At 49.3% G+C, this 26,903-nt stretch overlaps 1 protein-coding gene across 1 annotated transcript in view; it reads right to left on the bottom strand.

Moving 5' to 3' along the window:
* Positions 1-26,903, bottom strand: part of Tfcp2l1 (transcription factor CP2 like 1) — a 59,562-nt gene that overhangs the window by 10,826 nt on the left and 21,833 nt on the right. The window contains exons 3-13 of the mRNA XM_052200834.1: positions 22,855-22,931; positions 22,352-22,457; positions 21,190-21,296; positions 18,295-18,447; positions 15,130-15,240; positions 12,165-12,256; positions 9,265-9,313; positions 9,089-9,182; positions 7,925-8,015; positions 5,382-5,485; positions 4,651-4,793 (exon numbers count right to left, since the gene is read on the bottom strand). Of these exons, the coding sequence (XP_052056794.1) occupies positions 4,651-4,793; positions 5,382-5,485; positions 7,925-8,015; positions 9,089-9,182; positions 9,265-9,313; positions 12,165-12,256; positions 15,130-15,240; positions 18,295-18,447; positions 21,190-21,296; positions 22,352-22,457; positions 22,855-22,931 (1,127 nt within the window). The remainder of the gene's footprint in view (positions 1-4,650; positions 4,794-5,381; positions 5,486-7,924; positions 8,016-9,088; positions 9,183-9,264; positions 9,314-12,164; positions 12,257-15,129; positions 15,241-18,294; positions 18,448-21,189; positions 21,297-22,351; positions 22,458-22,854; positions 22,932-26,903) is intronic.

Raw genomic sequence — 26,903 nt, 5'->3', positions numbered from 1 at the left:
TAAGTGCAATGCAAATGTGCTCCCTGGGCCACATTTGAACCAGAGCCAGAGGCAGTGGTACCATTGGGAAAGTTATGGAACCCTTATGAGGTGGAGCTTGGCTGGAGGAACAGGGTCAATGGGTGGGTCTTGAGCACTAGACACTCTGCTTCTGATGGCCCAGTGGCCTCCCCAGGTCTGGCTGCTATACTTTCCCCACACTGATGGATCTCAATAACCCTTTCTCCCTTGCTGCTTCTCATCAGGTCTTTTGCTACAGCAACAAGAATTAACTAACAGTGATTAATAGATGTTTGTGTGTCAGTGGCTTTACCAACCAGAAAGGCGCTACTGTTCCCATGTGATCAGGAGACAACTTAGAGCCACTTTCCTAAGCTCTCATTAGAATTTGCAAACACTGACCACAAGAAAATCAATCTTCTGTTTCTCCATGGCCCCATGTTACACATGGGGCACCCTGATGATAACAGCGTAAGCTGGCTGAACAATGGGAACTAGCACCTCTGGCGGTGAGAGAGCTCTAGAAAACGCCATGTTCTGGATGGAGCTCACCCCTCTAGCTCTCCTGCAGGGTGTGCGCCCTAGACAAACCCCTTCACATGTGCACCCTCAAGACATGCACTGTGACCACACGCAGCTCACAGCATCCTTGGCATTGTCAGGAGCAGGAATGTGAGTCAACAGGGATGTAACCACTCAGGGGTATGGTGACCCTTGGCTGCACATACTCACTATTTGTGAATCAAAACATATGGTGAGTGAAAAGAGGAGCGCAGACCGCATGGCTAGCCCACACCTCCGACAGGCTGCGGGGCTGAGATGGCTCGTTTGAAGCATGCCTGCAAGGCAGGCTTGAAGAGCCTGAGTTGATCCCCAGAGCCCAGGTCTGGTTAAAAAGCAAACAAAATCGGCCTGACACGGTGGCTTGTAGCCCCAGTGCTGGGCTCGCAGAGACAAGAGGATGGCTGAGGCTCTCGGACCGCTCATCACAGTCCACATGGCCAGCTCTGGGACAGGAAGAGACACAGGTTAAGAGCCATGGTGGGAAGTGCCTGAGAAACATGAGGAACGGCGATGGCCAAGGCTCTCCTGCAGTCTGCACAACACAAGCACACAAGTGTGCACTGCCCCTTCCCCTAAGCATGCTCGGGAGAGAAGCGGAAATGATAAAGTACACACGGACAAGCAAGGGCCAAAAATGGTGCCAGCCTACAAAGTCTAACCACCAAAGTCTACAAGTCAGGGCAGCGAGGTGGCTCAGCGTGTAAAAGCACTTGGCGTGCGAGCCCTGTAGGCCCAAGCATCATTCACAAAACCCACTCACACACAATGTCCTATGATTTCCACACGCATACTTTGTAATTACACACACACATATACAGGCACACAAACAAGTAAAATAAGTTTTAAAAACAAAATGTACATTAGTTTTTACAGAATCTTTGAATGTGTATGCTACATTTCACAATACATTCGGAAACAGTTAAAAACATATATACATAAGCATGCATGCCAAAACCAACAGGGTAGCAGATCTCCTTTCTACTTAAAAAAAAAAAAAAAAAAAAAGGAACCCACATTTTATTGCCTGCTCTGGACTACTGCCTCAAATCTTACAAATGCATCCACCTGTCGACCCTGACCCTCCCCGCAGGGCCTAATGGTGCATGAAGTACATTTATTCTATACCTCAGTCCGCTCCAGCTCGGACTCTTGGCCACCCAGCCACTTGGGCATGAAAAGCCCTAAGCGGGGCCCATAAGGGCTTAATCAGTAACTCCCTTGTTTAATTGAGTGCCCTTGCACCCCAGGGGCCGGCTCCTTACTGGCCAGGCTGCCTCCAGCACTCTGAGTAATTCAGAGCTGAAGGTTTCCAAATTGATTCGGGTTGAGTGGGAAGGAGACTTGGGAAATGAGAATGGCCTACTTAGCCAGGGTGGCGTTTGAGGTCTGTTCCCTGCTTCACTTGCTTAACTGCCTGCTGTTGAGGACACGGCCAAGTGGGGGAGGGGGGACTTCCTCAGGGACCTGGGAGGTTGCAAGAAACAGTCCTGGTTTTTGTCTTCTCAAAAAGAAATGGTCAGGGACTGGGGATGCGGCTCCAGTGCTTGCTTAGTTAGTATGTACAAAGCTTTGGAGTCTGTCTCCAACACAGCATAGAGAAGGTATGGATGGTACAGTCCAATCCCAGCACTATAATGCCAGCACTGGGGGGAGGGGGGTCAGAAAGTCAAAATTATCCTTGGCTAGCTACACAATAAATTCAAGGCCAGCCTGGGCTACAGATCTTCCTTGAGGTGCAAAGTGACATGTCTTCTACTCCATTAGAGTGGTCTACCACTGGGCCATTTCACTGTCCTAGCATCTCTTAGCCCTAGAGGCAGGCCGTCTGGTCTCATCATGTTCTATGAAATGGGAGCAAAAAAGTAGCTACTTTAAGCTAGACCTGGTGGCACATGCCTCAAGTTCCAATACTCACAGGGCAGTAGCAGGATGACTATAACATGACTAAGGCTAGCCTGGTCTACATAGAGAGTCCTGGGCCAGTCTGGGTTTTACACTGAAGCACTGCCACAAAACAAAGCAGAACAGAACAAGGAAGGTAGCTTCACTGAGCTGGCTTGCTGCAGACTCCTCTGATCCTGGCGCTTGGAGACAGAGGCAAGCAGAGGACTGTAGCAAGGTCAAGACCAGCCTGGTCTATGTAATGAGTTTCAGGTTTCACAGGAGATTGTCACAAAATCAACCAACCAAAACCATAGCTCCCGTTTCTCAAGAGGTTGCATCGCTTACTGGTTCAGCTCTCCAACAATTGGTTCATCTGGGTTTCTACCTTAACTTCACTCCATAACAGCTGTAGCATCTGTGGGCAACTACTCAGTATCTCTGTGCCTCAGTTTCCTATGTATGACATGGGATGCTAGCAGACATATATATTTATATGTATGTGTGTGCATGTATATACACATATATATGACCATCATATATATACATACTATTTAATACATAATACATGTGGATTATATGCACACACATGTAAGCAGGAGTAGCAGCCAGGACATGTAACCATGTGACTGTGGTCTGGATATGGAGTGTCTCTAAAGGCCCCTGGGCTGGCTGAATGTTTGGTCTTGGCCCCTGTGCTACTGAGATGTGGGACTTTTAAAGAGGTTGGGCCCAGCAAAAAGAAGTTAGGTCACCAAGGTTAGTGGTGAGGGGGATATTAGGACCTTAGTAACCCACCCCACTCCCTCGCTTCTTAGTAACCCACCCCACTCCCTCGCTTCTTGGCCACAGTGAGAACGATTTGCTCAGCCGCTCTCCTATGACAGTCTCTATCTCCCCAGCGCTGGGATTGCACTACGGTTGGTTTACACTGCGCCCAGCTTCGACACGGGCTCAGGACACTGAACTCGGGTGTTCATACTTTCAAGGCGAGCACTGTACTGAGTGAGCCTCTCCCTAGACTGAACCTTTCTTCTTAAGTCCATGCTCCAGACATCCCTTACAGAACACTGACCAATACAACACTGAACACAGTTTGTTAGGTGGAAGTGCCAGTGGAAGAAGATCCAGAGAGAACAAGCTTAAATCATCTGATCCACCGTGGGCAAGGGATGCTCAATTTAACAGGCACGCCTGCTCAACACATCACTGCTCACGGACCGGACAAGGTTCTGGCAAGGCTCTGTCACTTCCTGGATGTCTGCTAGTGACTTTCCACCTTCCACAGAGCTGTCCTGAGCACACACTCTCATCACTCAGGGAGGCCTTGCTAGTGTCCCCCGTGGGCCACAGCAGCCCCTCATTTAACTACTGGCCTCTCAGAACGTGACTCCTACTTGATGGGTGGCCTGTTCTTCAGACTGCATGTGCACCAAGAGCACCCACCAAGGACACTTGAAGAAGCCTGTCCTCTGAGTATAAAGGTCATTAGCATCTTAGTCACAGCAGCTATGATTACTCACAAGAGACCCTCCAAATAGAGCCCGTGGGGCCAAGGCGATTTAAAGGTGCTTGCCAAGTCTGACCCCTTAGTCCACATGGAGGACTGACTCCTTCAGCCTGTCCTCTAATCTCTGTGTGTGCATCAGTCCCCTTGTACCCCCTCACCTCTCTACAACCCCACAAAATAAATAAATAAATGTAATAAATATGTGTGTAATTATAGGGCTTGTTTCCAGTCCCTCATGGAAGGAAGGGGGCATGAGGAGAGCTCTTGGCCCCTCACATGGGACTCCAGCTGATTCTGCACACCTCCCCTTCACGTTTAAGTAACTAGTTTGAAGACAAACTGAGAGACTCCATCTATGCAGCTATGGGGACAAACTTTCAGTGATATGGCTGTGTCAGGGTCATCTATGCTCCTGTTAATAAACCCAATAAATTAATCAGTTTTGGAATTGTTACTTAACTGTTCTTAACACTCTAAAGACATTTGTTCATATTTTTCCAGAAGTCTCACAACATCGACTCAGCAGCCCTTTAGACCAGCTTTGCTAAGAACTTCCCCTTGCATCACAGGCAGCCAGTGGGGTTTAGCTTCAAGCAGGCATAGTGCATAGAAAACAGAGACCCCTGACCTGACCAGTCGGCAGAGGATGCTCTGAGGGGGTTTCTGGGACACTCCTGAGGGCCAGGTCAGCTCACCTCGTTGCTTACCACCACGTGGATGCCGGCAGGACCCTGCCGATAGACCCGGTGGATGTGCTGTGGGGGAATGCTGTACAGGCTGGCGATCTTCTCGGTCAGCTCCAGGGTGGTCAGCTCTTCCAGGAAGATAGCGTGGTATACTGCAGGGAAGGAGCAAGGGCCTTCTTTTAAGGGGCCATTAAATTAGTAAGAGCCTGACTATGTGTTTCTACCCTACTCTGAGAAGCCAGCAGCTCACATGTAAGGATGCTCATGCCCCAAGCTGTGGAAGCCTGTGGGCCAACTAAGCCGCTGGTGAAACCTGCTGACAGGTAAACAGAGGTTGGCTGTCTTCACCTCTCTTGGTCACATATGCTGATTGCTGGGTCCAAACAGGCACCCAGCCAGGGGAAGAGGAGGACCAGGAGGAGCCCTGGTTCAGAAGTGGGGCCTGGTGTGCACCTGCATGGTGGGAGGGGGAGCTAAGTCACCTTTCATAGTTAAAGACAATTACAGCAGTATTCACTGCTCTCTGCTTCCTCACTCTAGATTCAGTGAGCAGCTGCCTGGACTCCTGCTGCAGTGCCTTCCTGTCTCCATGAACCTCCATCAGACTGAGTGGTAAGAACCCTTCCTTCCTAAGTTGCTGTCTCGCAACAGCAGTCAGGTATACTGAGAAAAGTAAGGGAAAAATTGCGATCAGAAACCGAACGGGCTCAGGAGTCAGGTTGAGGCTCTAGTCCACTCACCACACAGGCTGTTGTCCCCACTGTCATCCTGCTTCTGTGGCAGGGGTAGCTGGTTCTGCTCCAGCTCCTGACAGACATAGATGGTCATCTTCGGCCTCACATTCCTTGGAGAGAGAGAGAGAGAATATGAATAATTAGCAACAGATATGATGGACTGTTACTCTAGAATGTTCTAGAATATTCCAAAACCTGAGCAGAGCCTGCAGTATTAAGGGCTTTAGGGAAGAGTCAGGATGTAGATAGAATGTCTTTCATGGCCAGGCTCCCAGGGATAGAATCCAGTCGTGATGATCTTTACAGCTTCACGGAGGTGTTCTTCTGGAAGAGGTGGGGAGATGACTCTTCCCAACCTGCCAATCGGAGGCTTTTCTGTGGAACTGAATCTCAAGATCTGGATTTCGAGGCGGTGTGGTGGTGTATCGAGGGATATAGGTTGGTGGTAGAGCATGTGCATAACGTGTGTAGCATATGTGCAGCCCTGGGTTCCATTCCCATCAATGGAGAGAAAAGAGACAGAGAAAGAACTTGACAGAGAGTTCCTCACACAGGCTCATCTCCCCCATTCCACATACAGGGAATCTGAGACTCAGAGAGGCAGTGGCTTTTTCATCATTGCACAGCTCCTAGGAGACAAAGTTGGGTTCACCCTGCATTGTGTTCTCTCAGTCTACACCCATACTGTCTCCAGTGTCCTCGGGGCTCAGGAGCAGCTCAAGACAGAGCATGCCCTTGGCATACAAGGCTCTGGGTTCTAGTGTCAGCACCAGAAAAAGTGAAAAGTACAAAACTTCAAAACTTGACTGTGATGTTAACTCTCGTGCCTCAGTCAGTACAGGGTCCCACATGGCCAGAGATTTCTGGGTTGATTTTCATAGAATATCTCATTTCCATGGTAGTGAAATTTTCAGGGCAGCATGGCCCTGAAAACTGCACTGTGGTTTTCAAGGCCATGGTCAGCACCTGGGGAATCAGAGCTGTCAGCCTGGACTCTGCAAGTGTCCAAGTGACTAAAGGCCAAGATCCACAGGCTCTGGGTCCAATGGAGGAGAGGGAGGATGTGATGGTTAATATTAATTGGTGATCTAGAATCACCTAGGAGACAAACTTCTGTGAGGTAGGGAGTTTGTAGATGGGGGTTACTGAAAAGGCCCACCATACATGCTGGCAGTGCTATCTCATGACCTGGGGTCTCTACTGCAGACGGAGAAGGGAGTAACTGGAATCCGCAGCACTCTTTCTGCTTCCTGACTTAAAGACACAACAGGACCAGACACCTCCCCCTACTGCAGCCATGACTTCCTTATCATGAGGTGCTGTGGAGAGTGGAGGAAGTGGAGGGACCCGTGGGCTGTGGACATGACCTGACTATATGTCAAGGGCCCTACTGTCAAAGCCATGGTAAGGAAATGCTAAAGCCTTGCCCTGGAGTCTGTACTGGCTGGTTTTGTGTGTCAACTTGACACAGGTGGAGTTATCACAGAGAAAGGAGCCTCCCTTGAGGAAATGCCTCCATGAGATCCAGTTGTAAGGCATTTTCTCAGTTAGTGATCAAGGGAGGAGGGCCCATTTTGGGTGGTGCCATCCCTGGGCTGGTGCTCTTGGGTTCTATAAGGAAGAAAGCTGAGCAAGCCAGGGGAAGCAAGCCAGGGGAAGCAAGCCAGTAACATCCCTCCATGACCTCTGCCTCAGCTCCTGCGTCCTGACCTGCTGGAGTTCCAGTTCTGACTTCCTTTGGTGACAAACAGCAGTCTAGAAGTGTAAGCTGAATAAGCCCTTTCCTCCCCAACTTGCTTCTTGGTCATGATGTTTTACGCAAGAATAGAAACCGTCACTAAGACAAAGTCCATGTGTGACTCTGTCTTCATGATAGTGGACTCAGAAAATGTCTACCATGGCTCCACCCACCCTAAATATTTATGGCCTAAAGAGGGTTCCTACAAAGATTAGCTAAATCTGCCTCATTTTGTTCAGCTGTATACTGTAAACCATCTTTCCTGTTTCCCTGTGCACTAAGCCTTGTTCAGCTGCATACAATAACCTCACTTCCCTGTACAACTCTAATAAACACACCGAGCCTCTGGGATGCTGCAGTTTCTCCATCAGAGAGCCCATTCCCTCTGAAGTCAGCTTTCCTCTACATGTGTCTGTCCTTTCTTCATTCTCTGGGGGCCCCAGTCGGGTCGATCCCTTGCGATGTCAGGATGTGTGTGACATTGTTCTTCAATCTATGAGCCCAAATGAACCTTTCTTGCATGATCTGACTTAGGAGTTTTGTCACGGTGACGAGAAAAGTAACTAATGCTAAGATATTTCAAGCGAGGCCACTGCAGCGGGATACTGAGGTGGTCTCCACACGGCCCTTCACTCACAGTTCCGCCCTCCCGGCACCTTCTCCAGCATTCACCTCCATGTTGAAAGAAGGATTCTTTCCATCACCTAGTCCCACCAGCAGGTTACTCACACTTCAAGAGGCTAAGGCATGACTTCTTGCTATACACAGACAGCGGCCACAGTGGTTGGCTTCTCTAAGAAACAGCACCTACCTGCCTTTGATGGCATTGAAGAGCCGAATCCCATCTGCAGGGCCACAGACCTGGACCAAATCATCTCTGGACATCTTCAGGAGGTCAGCACCTAAGCAGAGACATGCACCACTCATTACAGGCAAATATACCTACCGGTCCCACAGCAGGGCTGGGGGACAAAGAAGGGCCAGCCTCACTCTCAGTGGGCACCAGACTTTCCATACAGAGAAATGGCATGAAAATAAGCAATCCTAGCAGATCACAGCCATACAATGTCAGAAGCTAAGATAGTGTGCCCACAAGTAAAGGGAAGCCCACTCCTGCCTGCCTGCCCACCCCACCCCCAACTCACCCCCACCTGCCTGCCAACCCCACCTCCAGCCTACCCCTGCCTGACTGCCCACCCCCGCTGTCCTCTTCATCAGCAGTATTCTAGCTGCAGATTTTATCAGCATGCTGCCACCAACAACATGTGTATGTCTGTGCAGAAGCACACAAATCACCACAAGTTGACAATACAAACACACCCTGGGAACCAACCAGCAAGAACTAAGAGGCAAAACATCAGTCTCCCATGGACAGACCTAGCACCCCATTTGAAGGGGCAAAGGAAGGCCACCAGTATGAAATCTTTAAAGATTGAGTCCCCCAGATCCTGGTGCTCCAGAGCATGCCTCTCTCTCTCTCTCTCTCTCTCTCTCTCTCTCTCTCTCTCTCTCTCTCTCTCTCTCTCTCTCTCTCTCTCTCTCTCTCTCTCTCCTTGTCATAAGTAGCTGCAGACACAATGGCTCCCGGAATCCAATCCCTACTTTTTCTTTTCTTTGAGACATGGTTTCATGTAACCCAGGATATAGCTGAGGTAACCTAGAACCTCTCTTCTGCCTACGTGCACTAGACCCAGCTTCTGTGGTGCCGGGGAATAGAATAGGGGGTTTCCTAAATGCTAAGCATGCAGCCTACTGAGCTACAGCTTTAATCCAGAATGCTGGAATGGCCAATATCCTTCTATGGTCCTGCCAGAATCCAGATCACTGCCCCTAGTGACCTCCCCCATTGCTTCCCTGGCCATTCTGTGACACCCATCTCACTGAGGGTTTCCCTGGACACAGCCATAGGTCCATGGGACCACAAGCAAGCCAGGACACCTATGGATTCCAAACCTAATCTACAACACTCACTCACCTGAGAAGCTGGCAAAGAGCCAGCAGAATTGTGAGAAGCGGTTGCGGTGCAGCCACTGCTGTGCGTCCTGGATAGAGGCTGATGGGAGCAGGTGCTGCAATTGAGAAAAAGAGAGGGTTCAAAATGGCCACAGAACCAGAGGGACCATCAGCCCACCAACACCCATGTGCACTTACGTCACTGCCCAGGGGTAAGGGCTCCACCGGGTGATTAGGTGAGCTGTTACTGTAATGGAAAAGTGACAGTTGATGAACGAACGTGAGGGCTTCAGGGACACAAAGAAGGTTCCAGAACCTAAGTGGGACTACATTCCAGGAGGTGTATGACTTGCTTTGAGTAAGTCCTGCAAGACTTCCTGAATCAGTCCCAAATGTTAGATAGACCCAATTTCTCATGATGAGTGTCTTCTGCACTCAACTGTCACTGCATGACTGCACTGCATAGGAGATTTAGATGGGCCACACTACACCAAGAAACATCAGTACCTCTACCTGTGTAGCCTTCAGCAACAACCAAGAAGGGCTTGTCTGTTCTGACTGGATCCTGTGCTGCATGGTGGAGCCTCACCCTTGCAATGGTCCACCTTGACTGGACTTAGAGTCACCATGGAAACAAACCTCTGAGCATGTCTGGGAGGGAGTTTCTACATCAAATAAATGAAGGTGGGAACCCGCCCGCCCGAGCTGCAGGCAGCACCATCCCGTAGGCTAGGATTCTAGACTGAGTAAAAAGCTGTGAACAGCTGCTTCCAGCTCTGTCTGCCATGGCTTCTTCAGTGACAGACATTTCATTGAGAGCTGAAATAAATCCTTCCTTAAGTCATTTCTTGTGAAGTATTTTTGGTCCAGTATAAGAAAATGACTCAATACCCACCAAACCCCAGCCTAAGGACAGGACAATCCACAGGCTGACCTGGGCTCTCCCGATAGGAAGGTACAGGAATGCTTGCCTTGTGCGTATGTTCAATACCCAACACCCACATAAAAAATACTGGGGCCGCAGGACATGCCTCAAGTGCCAGTACTGGGGCGTGAGACAGAAGCTTCACTAGAGCGCAGCAGCAGCCAGACTCACCAAATCAGTGAGCCCCGGTGAGAGGCCCTGGCTCAGAGTAAGGCAGGGAATGACAGAGATGCTGGACATCGACTCCTGGCTTCCACATGCACATGCATGCCACCTGTACATTCATATACATGCACATACACATACACAGGCACAGGCACATACACATGCACATACACATGCACATATACATGTACATGCACATATACATGCACATACACATATACATGCACATGCACATATACATGCACATGCACATATACATGCACATGCACATATACATGCACATGCGAGGCCCTTGCAGAGATGACCCTCATCCCAGCTGTAGGATGTACAGCAGCCTTCCACTGTAGCACATCCTTCCTCATGCCCGGTGTTGAGCCCCCAGCCCCCTTCTGCACTGGGCAAAGCAGGGCTCAGGGAAGTTAAGGAAGTTTCCCTAAAGGAAGACATTGAAGAGCAGTTCTGCCTGATCTAAATGACTTTTCTTTTCTTATTCTGTACTCATGAGAAGACATTTCACAATGGTAAAATCAAGTTCACACAAACCTTATCTGGCTTGAACTGACCTTGAACTTGCTATAACCTTGAGCTGCCAATCCTCTTCCTCTACCTTCAGAGTGCTGGAATTACAGGTTCCACTATACCAGTTGCTGAAGGTCAAACTCTAGCGTTTCCTCTATCACCCAACTCAGATTTTTTATTATGGACTGACTGCAGTTCTCTCCTTACTCCCAGGACATTACTGCAGAGCCACCACATGGTATCAAGAGGCTGTCTGCACACTCTCCCAGTAAGGATCTGCCTATGATGCCAGTGCTGTCCTGTCCCTGTGTCCTTGGGCCACAGGACCTATCTGCAGAGTCAGCCAAGGCTGAACAAGACTAGCTCTGGTGTTGTAACACTGAAACCCAGGGTGGAGACTCCTACCTGGACAGTCCCTTCAGGAAGGGTACTGTACTGGCTAGTTTGAGTGTCAACTTGACACAGGCTGGAGTGATCACAGAGAAAGGAGTTTCAGTTGGGGAAGTGCCTCCATGAGATCCAGCTGTGGGGCATTTTCTCAATTAGTGATCAAGGGGGAGGGCCCCTTGTGGGTGGTATCACCTTTGGGTTGGTGCTCTTGGGTTCTATAAGAGAGCAGGCTGAGCAAGCCAGGGGAAGCAAGCCAGTAAGAAACATCCCTCCATGGCCTCTGCATCAGGTCCTGCTTCCTGACCTGCTTGAGCTCCAGTCCTGACTTCCTTTAGTGATGAACAGCAATGTAGAAGTGTAAGCTCAATAAACCCTTTCCTCTCCAACTTGCTTCTTGGTCATGATGTTTGGGCAGGAATAGAAACCCTGACTAAGACAGGTACACACACAAGAGGCAGAGAGAAAACCTCGGAGGGCCTTCCAGATGCCTCAGCTATCCAACACCCACCTCAGATGAACACTGATCTTCAAGATAAATTCTTACAAACCTGTTGCTACTTATGGAAGTATACAGAAAAGAACACACACACATACAATACACCCCAGCACAAAAAAGGTTGAAAAAGTAGGACTGCAAGTTCAAGGCCAGCCTGAGCTAACCAAATTCAAAGTTAGTCTGGGCTATATACAACCCCGCCTTAAAAACCCAAAGCTATCTGAGTGGTGGTGGCATATGCCTTTAATCCAGCACTCAGGAAGGCAAAAGCAAGCAGATCTCTGAGTTTGAGGTGAGCTCCAGGACAGTCAAGGTTACAGAGAAATCCTGTCTCAAAACAAAACAAAAAAACAAACCCCAAAGCTAAATTTAAGAGTTGAGGATGTAGCTCAGTGGCAGTGTTCTTGCCCAGCACGCACCAGGCCCCTGGCTTCCACGCTCAGCCTGGGCAGCTAGAGAGAAATAAGCACAGCTGTGACTGCGATGCCAGTTAGCCACACTAAAACTCGAACAGATGCCAGGCCATGGCACGAAGGAAGACCAAAAAAGGACGACCTACCCCACTGCATGCCAGGACCCCAAGAAGCAGAAGGTCAGACATACCCTTCACGGAGGCCAAAGCTGTTGGGAGAGCCATTGTAGCTTGGGGATGGAGTGCTGTTCGCCTGGTAGGGTACGTCAGGCCACGGAGAGCACTATGGAAAGAGACACAGGCAGTGTGACTCAACAGTGATCTTAGAATAACCCTAAGAGGCAACCCCCAGTCTTCAGGCCCTTCTGAGAAAGCATTCGCGAGCTCTGATGCCCAAGACCCTGCTGTGTCAGCATAGAGCCCACAGTGACTAGGTGCTCATGAGGAGCCAGGGCCAGTCAGACTACTAGGGTCACCTACCATGACAGAGCAGACCTAGAACTCAGGAAGTCATTCTGGATCAAGCAAACCGTGAAATGTGCCACCCCTTTGAGCTCAAACCAAAGGAGAAGGAAGTGTCATACAATGCCAAAGCCCACAAACTAACTGGTCAAATATGCCTACATATGCATTGCAGAGGACAGATGACTTCTAAAGAAAAAGAAAATAGTAAAATGCAGGGCGAAAACCCATGCCATTGGGTGAGAAAACTGCAGTCAGGGAGGACTGGAGCAGGCAGGAGGGTCCTGGAACTCTTCCAAGACTAGATCCTTCCAGAAAACTTATACGGTTACTCCAGTTTAGTACCCATCTGGGCTCCAAAAGACAGAAACACGCATGATGCATGTCAGCCTTCCTCTGCTGGACATTCCAATGCACAAGCAAAAATGAAGAGACCCAGTTGGGGGTCTTGGAGAGAGAACACGACTTCCAGGGAAAGGGAGGGCCCCACCACGCCTGCATTTCTTCCCTCCCTCCAAGGCAGTGACTTTGCTTGGAGAGGGCCAGTCTGAAGCATTCCTAAAGGCTGACTATCCCCCACCAAATGCCAGGCTGGTAAATATTTAACCATTGTGAGTTGGGCTGGAATTTGTTGATGCTAAATCCTACCAAGGGAGGAAATGTGATGAGCCGGGAGAAGGCTGCACCGGCATCCCCAAGGCCACAGTCCGGATCCTTTCTGTCAGCCATGCACAGCCACTGCACCCTCTCTCTTCTTTCAGGGGAGTCAGGATTGGAACAGAGAAGCTGGCACTCAGCCAGGATCAGAAACCCAGCACTAGATGGGGCTCCTTCCTCCTGGCATCGTCTTCAGTCAGACATGGGCCAGGTATGGGATGAAACTACATGAAATGCAGTCCTTGTGTCTCTCTGTGGCAGAGAGCAAGCAAAAGTTTTCCTACCAGGCTCCCTGCCCACTGTCACCCATAGAAAAAAAGTGGCAGTACACTTGTAATCCACATTAGCCTTTTATCCTGTCTTATGCAAATGTTCCTCCGTGTGGCTTAGCTCATACATACACAGGCATACCCACAGCTACGACCTGGCTACCCCTCTTGGATTTCTATAACCAAGTCTCACCATTAACACAGCCTGACCTTGCAGGGCCACCCTGGGTTTTATATTATACACACACACACACACACACACACACACACACACATACACACACACTGGATTCACCAAATCCAATTAGTCAAAATCACTAACATAATGAGGAACAACAAACAACAAAAATCCAGAGCTGGGCAGTTAGTTGTGGCACAAGCCTTTAATCCCAGCACTTGGAAGGTAGAGGCAGAGGATCTCTGGGAGTTTGAGGACAGCCAGGGCTGCACAGGGAAACCCCGTGTAGGAACGGAAGAAGGGAGGAAGGAAGGAAGGGAGGAAGGAAAGAAGAAAGGAAGGATGGAAAGAAGGAAGGAATAAAAAGGAGAGTAGGTCAAAAAGGGAGGAACAGAGAGGGAGAGGGAGAGGGAGAGGGAGAGGGAACAGGCCAACAGAAGGAAAGATGCCCAGGTGGCCATGACAGGAAGCAGGAGAGCGGCTAATAGGCTCTGAGGAGCTTCCTGAGGCTGCAGAGGGTCGCCTCTCTGCTGTCAGGAAGTGCATTTCTGTCTCTGTCCATACAAGAAGCAGCAGTGCTGGGAGTGGGGCAGAGCTCAGCATTCCTGGGCCCCAGCTCTGACACAGAATGTACTTTTGTACTATTTGTACTTAAATGTATTTTTGTATTACTTGATTATATTTTATGAGTTTATATTTTTATTTTATTATATGAGTACCTATGGGGTGTGTGAGTGTGAAATGGCTTGTGTGTGGAGGTCAGAGGATAACACTCGGATGTCAGTTCTTTCCTTCCACTGTGGAGATGGGGTCAAACTCAGTGGCCAGGCTCAGGCAGCAAGCATTTTACCCGCCAAGCCGTCTCTCAGGCACTAGCATGGAGTTATAAAAATCCATGCTAGGGGACGCAGTACACACGCTTCTAATCCCAGCACTCAAGAAGCAGAGACGGGGGGATCTCTATGAGTTGGAGGCCAGCCTGGTCTGGTCTACAGAGAGAATTCCAGGATAGCCAGGAATACAGATAGGACCCTGTCTCAACAAAACAAACACAACACTAAAGCCAGACCTTACACTACTGGCCAGTGGCCTTATGCAGAATGAAGTCCTGTGTGCTCTGTCTACAGAGGCCTCTATCCACCAGGACACTGCACAGCTGGACAAGGAACTAGAAAGTTGTTGGTGTGAGAAGACAGGAGGTTGTGTGCAAACTGAGCCACCAGATGCCAAAGACACAGCATGGAAGAGCGTGTGTTGTTGCTCTGCAGACACAGGCATGCCTAGAGAGCTGCTGAGAGTGGAGGGGAAGGCAAGGGTCAATGGGGGAGAGAGTTTTGGTTGTACTGTTTTACATTTTGAACCATATGACTGAATGGATCAGCTGTTCATCCACATTTTCAAAAGCACCAACATTCGAAGGCAGCAGAAAGCTCAGAGTGGTCTCAGAATAAGCTACCAGCAGGCTCACAGCATGTGTGCACTGGGCTCTCCGCGATACCCCACCTCCTTCCCTGATGGCCCATCCTCCACTGCTGTGCACCTTGCCCATGGCCTGCCCCAGGCCCACTCTCAGCTTCAGCCCCGGCTCACCTCGGTGAGGATGGTGGTTTCATAGGATGGCTGGTATTTCTCCTTCTCCTGAGCTGTCCTTTTTTCCATCTTTTCCCGGTCGGTCTTCTGTTTCCGATCGGCTCCCTTGGGCTGCAAGCACAGAACACAGGGTCCACTTAGGCCAGAAACCAGCCATTGGCTGGGAAAGAAGGCCAAGGCCTGCAGGACCACACCTCGGCCTGGTGCCCGGAAGGACAGTCCGGAACAGTCCGGACAGCTCTCGAACCTTCTGAGGCATTTGTTTGCCTTCCACCCCTGGCATCTTTGAGCTCAGCAGAAAGCTGAGGAGGATTGCCACCAATGGCCACTTGCTTCTGGGAGGAGCCATGGAGAACCAAGACAGGATGTCACAGGGCTGGGGCGACGGATGGAGACTGCAGAAAGGTGGGCAAGTGGCCTCTGATCCGCACTGCGCCATGTTGAACTCTGCTCAGCCCAACACGCCCAGCCCTCAGGACATCGCAGCCCCGATGGATGGCATCTGTCTCCGCTGTGGCTAAAATGATGGTGCGACAGTCTGCAGATCTATTTCTAGTTACAAATGGTGCCAGCAAGCAGCCTCGGAGCCACCATCTCTCTTCTTCACAAACTCGAGGCTCAGGGTTTGTTGGCAGGAGGGGCCTGAGGTACATTCCCTTCAATGAAGGTGTGTGCCTCTCATGGCTCCCAGCCTGCTGGGCAAGCACAGGTACAATGCCCAGAGCCCTCAGTGTGCAGATACAACACTTAGTTCAGGTCTAGTGGCCACACAGAACTTGCTTCCCAGTGTGTGCCTTCCTCAGGGGATGCCTTTTTGTTCGCTGACCAAGGACTTTCAGAGAAGCCTCCCTCAGGTGACCCAACCCTAAGCTTGTAGTAAGCCACATAGGGACACTAACAGCAGGCATGATGTTCTATGTGAGCACCAAGGACCTGTCAGGGAGCCAGGGCAGGCAGCCACACCTAAAGTCCTGCGCTCACTGGAGGCCTCTCTTCCTTGCCTCAGAAGCCATAGGCGAGGTAAGTACAGCCAGGCCACGGGCTAGCATGCGTGTGGAATAAAGCTCTCCACCTCACATCCTTCAAAAAGCTTGAACGGGACCGCTTTGCCTTTCAGAAATCCAACACATCAAGAACCCAACTCTGATCCCTCTGAAACCATGTACAAAGGCCAGGGCATGGTGACAAACACTGGTAATTCCAGAGATGAGGAAGCCGACCTTAGCCTAATGGGCTAGTTCCAGGTGCAGTGAGGAAGAAAGCCTACGTCAAAAATAAGGCAGATGACTCCCAAAGAACCTAAAACTGACCTGTGACTTCCACATGTTACACTTGTGCACTCAGCTCCCACACACACATATACACAAATATAAAACCCCTTACATACATACATATATACATACAGAGGGAGAGAGAGAGAGAATAGTTTATAGGTAACATGCCTGCCATCGACTCAAAGTGGCAGGCCACACAGAGTGAAGAGTCTTGCTTTCAGGGACACCAAGCCAGATGGGGGGTGGGGGGGGGGCAGCCTAAACTGCTCAGCCTCCAGGTCTGTAGTTATACCTGTGAATATTAGCTCCTGACAATCCCTGCTCAGGAGATCAACACCACTCTGCTGTCTAACACAACCCTGTCCGAAACTGACCTGCTCCCAACAGGTTCCTAATCCATCTAAGTGTGAGGAAGGGCATTAAGTCTGGTCACGAGTGACCCCTGACAGGAGAGGCTCTACAAGTGGACAGAAACAGGTTAGACCTGCTGGTCATGGGCTAGCCTCGTGCTATAAGAAAGCCACAGGCCAGCTCCACCCTCTTTTTCCCTACGGGCATTAGGGACTGAGTAAGAAGCTGGCTCCCACCTTCAGAAAATAATCAATCCAGATGAGGAGTTAGGAACCAGCAATGAGAGACTGTGGGGTGAGCAGGGCAAAGAGGAGGATGGCTAGACTCTGAAGTTGCATCTTTCTTGAAGATGAATCGATTGTTCCTGGTACATGGGACAGAACTCGGGACATCCTTAACTGTTAGAGCCAATCTACTGCTGAGCCACACAACTGCTTCTGAAGAGAGAGCTAGACTGGGGCTGGGGACCGTTCTCAACAGCAGAGCTCTGGAAGACTGCCTGCCTGCCGTGCAAGAAAGAGGCCTGAGTCTGGAGACACCTACTTAGAAAGAGCCAGGAGTGAGAGCACATGCCTGGACACTGGTCCTGAGGAGGCAGAGACAGGAGGATCCCTGGAGCTCAGTGCTCAGTCCGCCTTACTGAATCAATCGGAAAGTCCCAAGTTCAGTGAGAAAGCCTGTCTTGAACTGGCAAGATTCCTCAGCATCAATTTCAATTCCCAGGACAGACACACACACACACACACACACACACACACACACACACACACACACACACACATACACACAGCTAAAGAATGGTCCTCTTGACCACAAGCTTACTTCCTCTGTTCTTGTTTTGTTTGAGACAGGATCTCACTTGCTATGTTGCCCTGGTTCGCTATTGTAAACCAGGCAGGTCTGAAAACCAGAGATCCCCTTGCCTCTGAGCACTGGCACACCTGCCTTTGCCCTCTTGTTTAAGGAGGTACCAGATGGGAGAACCTAAGAACACGTGTAAGTGCCTGGAGTGGGAGGGGGGTACAACTCAAAAGATGCAAAGCCTTTGATTACAAAAGCAGAGCCTTTGGACTGGCATGGGAGACGCCTCTTCCCAACATTTTTTTTCCTTTTCTTTCTTTTTTATTAAAAAACTATTTTGTATTATTATTATTATTATTATTATTGAAAAGGGAGGTAAGAACACTTTATGATAAATTTAAAGATTTACATGGAAAATATTTCAAATAAAATAAAAGAGATACATAGAAAAACACGTTAAAATAGACAATTTTCATAGAAAATTAAAGAGTAAAGTGGTACACATAAAAAAACATTGCTAGGGCTGGAGAGATGGCTCAAGGGTTAGGAGCACTGACTGCTCTTATAGATATAACAATGGTAGGCATAGAAGTCTTCCTAGGTTGATTGAAAGTCAAATAACAAGAGAAGGCTGGGCAGGGGCACCACAGAATCAAGAGGCCCCAGCTCATGGCGGCCACACCCCCAGCTGGGCCTTTGACAGGTTTGCGGAGGGGGGCTGTGTTAAGTGCGTTCCTACCTTGAACACCTTGATCTGGCAGCTGGCGGAGTGCAGATGCTCCGTGTACTCCCCGTTCTCATTCTGCTTAAACGTGTCGATCTGCACCCGAAAAGGCACACCCTTCTCACCCCCGTGCTTCCTGGGGGTGAACTCCGTACTGATGCAGTGCACCTGCGAGGGGAGGAGGGGCCTGAAGGAGGGAGCCAAGCCTGCTTCCCTAACTCCCCACTTACCCCGTAAGAACATACAGAAAACACACATCAGCCTGCCTCTGTCCCTTTACTCTGAGGCTCTGTCTGATCAGCTACATCCTCACCATTGTGCCAGGCCACTAAACTCAGTAGCCACACCATTGCCCCATCCAGAAACCTTCCCCTCCATCACACCATTGCCCCATCCAGAAACCTTCCCCTCCATCACACCATTGCCCCATCCAGAAACCTTCCCCTTCATAAATCCCAGACTTGTAGGGTGACTGCGCACAGCCCTGTTGCTCTCTGACATCCTGGTCACTGAACAAGTCTGGAGCCGTGGTCAGAATGCCAAAGTCATCTCCATATTTTTAAGTGCATACTATATAGGAAGCACCAGATACCTATGTATTGTTCTAGATACTGTAATGTTATAAAATTCAGTATTACTGCAATACAAAAATAACTAAATTTTGCAACAAGAATATTACTTGCTTTTAAAGATTATATCAGCATGTTTCTCTCTCTCTCTCCCTCTCTCTCTCTCTCTCTCTGTGTGTGTGTGTGCATACATGTACATGTGCACCTAGAAGACAGATTTTGACATTTGTGTCTTCTTCAGTTGCCACCTCCTCAACTTTTATTGTTGTTGTTGCTTGCTTTGTAGTCATTGGTTTGGGGGGGGGGGGGAGTTCTTTGTTTTGTTAGACTTTTTGTTGTTGTTGTTGTTGTCACAGAGAGTCCTGGTGGTCCTGAGAGTCACTATGTAGACTAGGCTGATCTCAAACAAAGAGATCCACCTGCCTGTTGAATGGTGAGATTAAAGGCGTGGGATGAAAGCCCACTGTGACTGTCAAGACCCACTTAAGTTTTTAAGCCAGGGTTTCTCCCCGAGCCTAGCGTTCAGGCTTGGCTAGCCTAGCTGGTAGGTAAGCCCTAGGAATCCTGGTGCCTCCACCCCTTTAGCCCGGGGTCAGGTGTGTGCAGATGTGACCAACCAGCTCTTACAAGCTGAGGATCAAGCCCAAATCCTCCTATATACACAGTAAGCATTTCACTGTCTCTAGCTTTTCTCGAGCCATTCTCTTGGACCTGGCATATTTCTTCTCTGTTAATGGGAAGAGGGTATGGTGGCACACACTTCTAATCCTAGTACTCAGGAAACTGAGGCAGACAGTGTGCTCAAGGCCAGCTTGAGGCTCCATACAAAGACCCTGTCTCAAAAACAAACAAAAACGGGGAGGAAAGCTCATAAAGCAACAGCATACAGCCAGTTAATGGACAGGCCTGGCTAGTGAGGAGCCAGGCCAGGCCTTGGCCATGCCCTTGGCCACTCGAACCCCAGTCGGTGTATGATTCAAGGCAAGAGCCACATGGGTGCAAACAAAATGAACTCAGCAACAGCAACTAGACAGAATGGGAGAATATTCCTCTCCAATTATCCAGCAAACACTGGCTTCAAAAACTTTTGTTGCTGGGCAGTGGTGGTGCACACCTGTAATCCCAGCACTCTGGGAGGCAGAGGCAGGCGGATTTCTGAGTTTGAGGCAAGCCTGGTCTACAGAGTGAGTTCCAGGAAAGCCAGGGCTACACAGAGAAACCCTGTCTCGAAAAAAAACCAAAAAAACCAAAAAAACAAACAAACAAACAAACAAAAAACAACAAAAAAAACCCTTTTGTTAATGCTAGGATGGAGGTGCATACCTTTTACCCCAGCTCCCAGGAGGAAGAGACGGGAGGCTCTCTGGGGTTGAGGCCAGCGTGGCCTACAGAGAGCAGTGGTTCTCAACCTTCCTAACACTGTGGCCCTTTAGTTCCTCATGCTGTGGTGACCCCCAACCATTAGATTATTTTTGTTGCTATTTCATAACTGTAATTTGCTACTATTATGAATCATAATATAAATATCTGATATGCAGGATATCTTGAACTTCAGGTTGAGAACCATTGAAATACAATGTTCTAGGACAGTCCAGGGCTATATAGAGACCCTGTCTCCAAAGAACTCAAAAAAAAGCAAACAAAAACGAAACCACCTTGTTATTTTTTTTCTTTACTTTGTGTGTGTGTGTGTGTGTGTGTGTGTGTGTGTGTAAATGTGTGTGGCTGTGTGCATGCCAGGGGTCCACGTGGACAGAGAGTCAGAGTTAGTGCACCTTCTACCATTTAGAGTCAGAGAATCAAACTCAGATCATCAGGATTAGGGCCAGGAGCCTTTACCTCCAAAAGACTGACTTTTTTTAAAATGAGGTGGTGGTGGTGGTGGTGTGTGTCCATAGAGGTGTTAGAGTTCAATGAATGTGATCCCTCAGGCCCTCAGATGTGGTCTACCTTGTTTTCTTAGCCAGGGTCTCTCATTGGCCTGGAACTCACTGACTGAACAAGACTAACTGGTCAGGAAGCCCCAGGGGTCTGCCCCATCGCCTCCCCAACACAGGTCGCCATTCCAGTCTTTCCTCTATGGAGGATTGAACTCAGGTCCTCAAACTTTTGTAGTAAGTATTTTACTGACTGAGCTATCTCCCCAGCCTTAGAAATACCAAATCTTTCTTAACCTCTCAGCATTCTGAAGACTCACTCCATTCCAAGTCCTTACCTAAATGTTCTTGACCCAGACGCCAAGTCCTCCCATGCTCTGTCCTCCCCCAGCTACCTTCCCTCCAACTGGAGAGCATCTTAGCTAGCTGGCAGGCCGCCCTCCAGAGCTCTCACGTCTGCTTACCTGAATGAATGCAGATGCTCTCTTTGCAGGATCCCACAAAAATTCCACAGCATTTAGCTGGGTTGGACTGGCCCTGGGGTCCAAGATACCAACAGACAGTGGAATATCTGCACACACACATACACAAAAGTACAATGGTCAGCCTCTCCCAAATATTGAGGGGAAGGACCCAGTATGGACCCAACTCCTTCACTGTGGTTTGAAGGAGGAAGGGATCTGGAAATGAAGCTTTGTCCCACTCAGCTAGCAGATAGATACCCTGGCTGGAATTGCTGTGGAATGCTTGATGTCGTTATGTTTTCTTATGACACGTTTCTCTTGATTTCTATTTGAAAGGACTTGCTGACATGCTGGTATACATACCCTATCATCACCTTAGCTTTCAAATCCCAAAGCACAGCTAAGGGCTGTGTGCAAAGTGGAGTCCTCAGACTGTGATATGCCCACCCTTCCCCTAACACTTACCAAAACCCTTGGACGAACTGTGCATGCTGACATACAATGCACTCAGGAGGCAGAAGCAAGGGGATTTCTGTGAGTTTTGAACTCAACATGGTCTTGTCTACCTAGCGAGTAGTTTTGCTAGCTGGGCTGCATACCCTCTAAGGCTCTGCATTCTTCTACAGAGAGCTCCCTGAGGGTGGCACCCAGTGGCTTGGGTCATCACTCAAAGTTTCCATAATCTTTTTTTCCTTTCCTTTTTCTGTTCCTTTCCTTTTCTTTCATTTCCTTTCCTCCGTCCTTCTATATATAGGTATATGTATTCATGCCTCTCACTCTGTGCATGTGTGCCTGTGTATGTGCATGTGTGTGTATGCGTGTGCACGTATGCCTGTGTATGTGTGTTCTAGGGACTGAACTCATGCTTGCAATTACCAGCTGAGCCATCTCATCAGTCCTCTTCCTTTTAGAAAAAGCAATTATTTATATATTTACATTTACATTCTTATTTATGGACTCATTATTTAGTTATAGAACGTCCTGCACTATTTATAGAACATCCTGGCCTCAATCTCAACATCTTTCTGCCTATGCATCTCCAGTACCTGCATGCATATGCCACCACGCTGGGCTTCCCAGAGAACATCAATCCAAGTGGCACCCACGAAGAAGCCCCACATGGCCCAAGCGTCCAGGCTTGGTGCTGGCTGAGGAGACTCACCAATGTCCAGGATGCGGTCCCCAGGCCGGCTCCACCGCCAGCCCTCCAACTGCTGGTACTCTGTGTACTGCAGCCGGCGGTCATGGAAAACCACACGGATGATGCTCTGTGGAAGGCAAATGTTGGAGAGATGAGTATAGGGACTGCAGGGCCACAAGGCGAGCATGCATCCCTGTCCCCACCCCTCTCCAGTCCCTTCTCCTAGGGCTTTCTTTCCTCAGAATCCCAAGCACACACACACAGGCAATGGTGAGAAGGTAAGAAAGGCTCAACTGAGGGCAAAATTAGGCCACAGCTTCTGTCTAACCGAGAGCATTCTTCACCAATGTAAGCCACCCCACCCTGGTCCACTGCCTATCCATCTAATCTCCATGGGGACAGTGCACTCCAGAAACTCGGATGCGACTATAGCTCAGGGATTCCTTCCTACCACCCCAGCCCCAGGCATTCAGACCCCACAGGCCCCTCTAGCTTGTGCAGAGCCAACCCTGAGACTCACTCACCTTCACATATTTTGTGTTCAGATCTTGGAAGTCCCCTAGCTTCCGATTCTCCAGCAGCCGGATTTCATATGATTGACCTGAGGGAGAAAGGCAATACATTTTCCATTTCTTTCTGTGATTTTATTTATTCTGAGACAAGATCTCATGTAGCCTGAGCTGATAGCCTGGTTATGCAGCTAAAGGAGACCTTGAACTCCTGACCCTCCTGTTTACACCTCCTAGCCACATCCAGTTTATTCATGGGCTCTGGGGCTCAGAACTCAGGTCTAAATTCTTGCACAGTAAGCATTTTACACAGAGTTAAAACGGTTTTTAGAAATTGATTTAAAAAAATCAACTTCTCAGGGCCAGAGAAATGGCTCAGCAGTTAGGAGCACTGAGTACACTTCCAGAGGATGCCAGGTCAATCTCTAGCTGTTACATGGTAACTCATAACCATCCATTTCTACAGTTCCAGGGAATCTGGCCTCTGAAGGCACCAGACACATGTGTGATATACAGACATACATGCAACCAGAATACACATACACATAATTCTTAAAAATTAAAACTCAAAATTTCATCCAGGCATGCTGGCATTTATTTGGGAGCAAAGGCAGGTAGATCGGTCATTGTGAGTTGCAAGCCAACCAGGGCTACACAGTGAGACCTTGCCTCAGAATAAATAAACAATCCGTTTCTCAGAGCTTTATTTTAACATGAACAGCTGCTATAAGATGCCTAGTACAGAGAGACTTTCCCAATCTGATGTCAGAGACAAAGAGGAGCTAAGGTCTAAAGCCACATGTATATAAAGTGACCCTAATCCCAAACAAAGCAGCCACAGCAACTACTGGATGGCTCCACAAGCAGCTGTCACAGCTTCAGAGAATGATGCAGCCTAGAACCCCAGGACAGGGGAAGCTGGCAGCTTAAGGCAAGCGTAGGTCACGTGGTAAGATTCTGTCTCAAAAAAACAAAACAAAGGGCTGGTCACATGCGGTAAGCAGAGGAGACACCCACAAATCGTCATCTAACCTTCACAGACCCACACACAAAGTCAAACATTTTAAAACAAAAGAAACAGATAGAGAAATGCCTCCATCTTCCTTCTGCACTGTGCTGAATGGGAATCCAGTCATGGACACTGGCAATGTTTAACTAGATAGACAGGCTCAGACAATTACAGTCAGGATTCTAAGGGAAGGTGATCATCCGAGAGACCCGAGACCAACAACATGCACAGTGAGACACACAGAGATGGCAGACAATAAAAAAGAGGATGTCAGAGGTAAAGAAAAGATGTGGCCACAAGCCAAAGCCTGCGTGGAGACACCAGAAGGTTAGTGGCCAACAATGGCACCTCCCTGGGTACCCAAGGCACAGCCCAGCACTGTGACTCTTCTCTCGCAGCCTTCACAGCTGGGAGAACAAGCTGCCAAGGAAGGACTCAAGCCTGAGAGAGAATGGCGGAATGGGCAGAGCCGGAAACTAAACCGTGTGGCAGAGCAGCAATCATATGCAGAGAGAGCACTCTGCAAACCCCGAGGCCTTGAGGGTCAGGGGAAGGGCCCCAGAGAATCCAGACCAAGCTGCACACGGTGGGGAGTGGAGAAGGGGGATGGGCGTGTCTGTTTATGTGTGGAGAAGCTCTGCATGGGTGTGTACAGGAGTGCAGTATATACACATAAATTTGGCAGCCCAAGGACAACCAAGAGCCCTTCCTCAAGCACTAGCCAATTGACCTGGGACTGCCAAGTTTACGAGACTGGCTAGCCAGAGAGCCCCAGTGACCTACCAGTTTTTACCTCCCTCACCTAAGCTCCCTTTCTGCGCCCCTGAACCAACAGTCTAGCACTCCCTAGGCCTGGACATACTAAAGGCTTTCCATACCCTAACTGGTTCTTCCAGTATCCTTGCCTTTGCTGAAGAATATAGGTGGTGTTGGCAGACGCCCAAGGCCCAAGTGGTCACTATGAGTGTACAGACACTCCAGGGGCCAGGGAGCACGGGCCCCAGGTTCTGCAGGTGACCTCCACTCAGCCCAAGCTCCAGCCAGATAAAGAATTGTTTCTTAGTCTGTACCAAGAGACAGCACTGGCCCTCACACTCGTTGCCTGGGTTGTGGGCCAGGATCACATGGTGAGCTTCTCTGTCTCAATGGGAATCTAATCCGTGAAACCTTCCTGGTCTTTCCTCTCAAACAGACATGCCTAGGATGATCTCCAGCCACCAGGCGTCTCCACGTCACCCTCTTCCTCTGGATCAGCTGCACTGCCCATGTGTGCCTTCAGGCTAACACACTAGGACCAGACAGACCTCCCCAGCCCTCACAGAATCCTCAAATTCTGGGATTACAAGAGTCTGCTATCATGCCTAGATTTCCACCATATTTTTGAAGTTCATCAATCCAACTAGACCAGCCAACCCCAGGGACCTACCAGCCTTCACCTTCTTTGTGCTGGGAATACAGTGCCAGTTCTTTTTTCTTTTAAATCTAAATCTGTGGGTGCATGTGTGCGTACCCGCAGAGGTCGATAGGTTCACGGGAACTGGAGCTATAGGCGGTTAGCAGTGTGCCTCCTGTTGTGGGTGCTGGATCCTCTGAGAGAGTATCAAATGGCAAAAGAAGGAGGACGGGATAAAGCAGAATTGAAATAAATCCTTAAAAGACTAGGAGATGGGAGGCTAGGTCCACTCATCCTGACAGTGGACTGGGCATCTGAAACAGGTTCGCGCTTGGCATGTGTGTGGCATGGGACAGAACTCTGAATGATAGGTAAGGTGTGTGTGGTCAAGGGGTGACCATGACGGAAACGCCTAGCAAAGGGTGGCGAGGCAGGGGGTTTCCTCTGGAGAACGTTACCAAGCAGCCTCACTCATGGGAAGGGAGTGCTGCTGGAGACTGCTGGGATACTGATCTGCCAAGGTCTCTGAACCAGCCAACAGCAGAACTAGAAACCAGGAGCCCCACTGGTTAGTTCCCAGGACAAACCCAAACCCCCAGAGGGTGAAAGGGCTGGGCGGTTGTGTGGTTTCTCTCTGGAAGGCTTGTACTTAAGGCTATCACTAGCTGGGCAGTGGTGGCACACGCCTTTAATCCCAGCACTTGGGAGGCAGAGGCAGGTACATTTCTGAGTTCGAGGCCAGCCTGGTCTACTACAGCATAAGTTCCAGGACAGCTGGAGCTACACAGAGAAACCCTGTCTTGAAAAACAAACAAAAACAAACAAACAAACAAAAAAAGCAATTATTTTAATGGAGAGGGGGAGAAATCATTACCGGAAATGAGAATTTTTATTTCAGAGTTATGAAACAAAAGGATTCTTGGGGTTGTTTTGTTTCTGACATAGGATCCTCACATAACCGAGAATGACCTTGAGGATGAATGACCCTCCTGATCCACCTCCAGAGAGAGAGAGAGAGGTTGACTAGGATCAGACACACGACTACCCTCCGTTTAAGGGGTTATGGGATAGATACTGAGGTCAAACCCCAGGCTGTTCAGGCTAAGTGAACACTCTACCAACCAACTTGGTAGCCACTCTCAGCCTCAGCCAATGAAGTCATTTTTAAACCTGAACCAATGTTTTAAAGCATGCGTCACATCTTCACACAATAAATCATAATCATACACCATAAAAAGACAATGGGAAGCCATTGTCTTTGCGGGGCCTCCCACCCAGGTTTGGAGCCTACCTCCCCATCCTAGCTAGTCTCTTGCAAGTGACACTTGGAGACTTGGAGGGGTGACAGTGTGCCCAGCAAGGGATCCAGTGCTGGAGGGGTCAGAGGACCCCAGCCAGGCAGGAGGAAGTAGAAAAGCAACAGGCAGTCAGGTGACACCAGAAAACAGCTTCAAGGAAATTCCCTGGGAAGAGCCAGCCCAGCCCTCTACAGGAGATTGTTAAAGGCCTGCCAAAGGATAGCCCGGAAAGAGCTCCAGGTCACTTTGTGATGTAAACTAGCCCTTGGCAGGTGACTCCCAGCCCAACCCAGGGAGCCAAGGTGACCTGGGAGTGGCAGGAACAATCAGGACTCACAGCACCTACTCCAACTAGGGTGGCTGA

The sequence above is a fragment of the Apodemus sylvaticus genome, chromosome 12 (genome assembly GCF_947179515.1).
Source record: "Apodemus sylvaticus chromosome 12, mApoSyl1.1, whole genome shotgun sequence".
Classification (NCBI taxonomy): domain Eukaryota; kingdom Metazoa; phylum Chordata; class Mammalia; order Rodentia; family Muridae; genus Apodemus; species Apodemus sylvaticus.
Note: the sequence above shows the minus strand (reverse complement) of the source record. Positions and strands in the feature narration are given on the sequence as shown.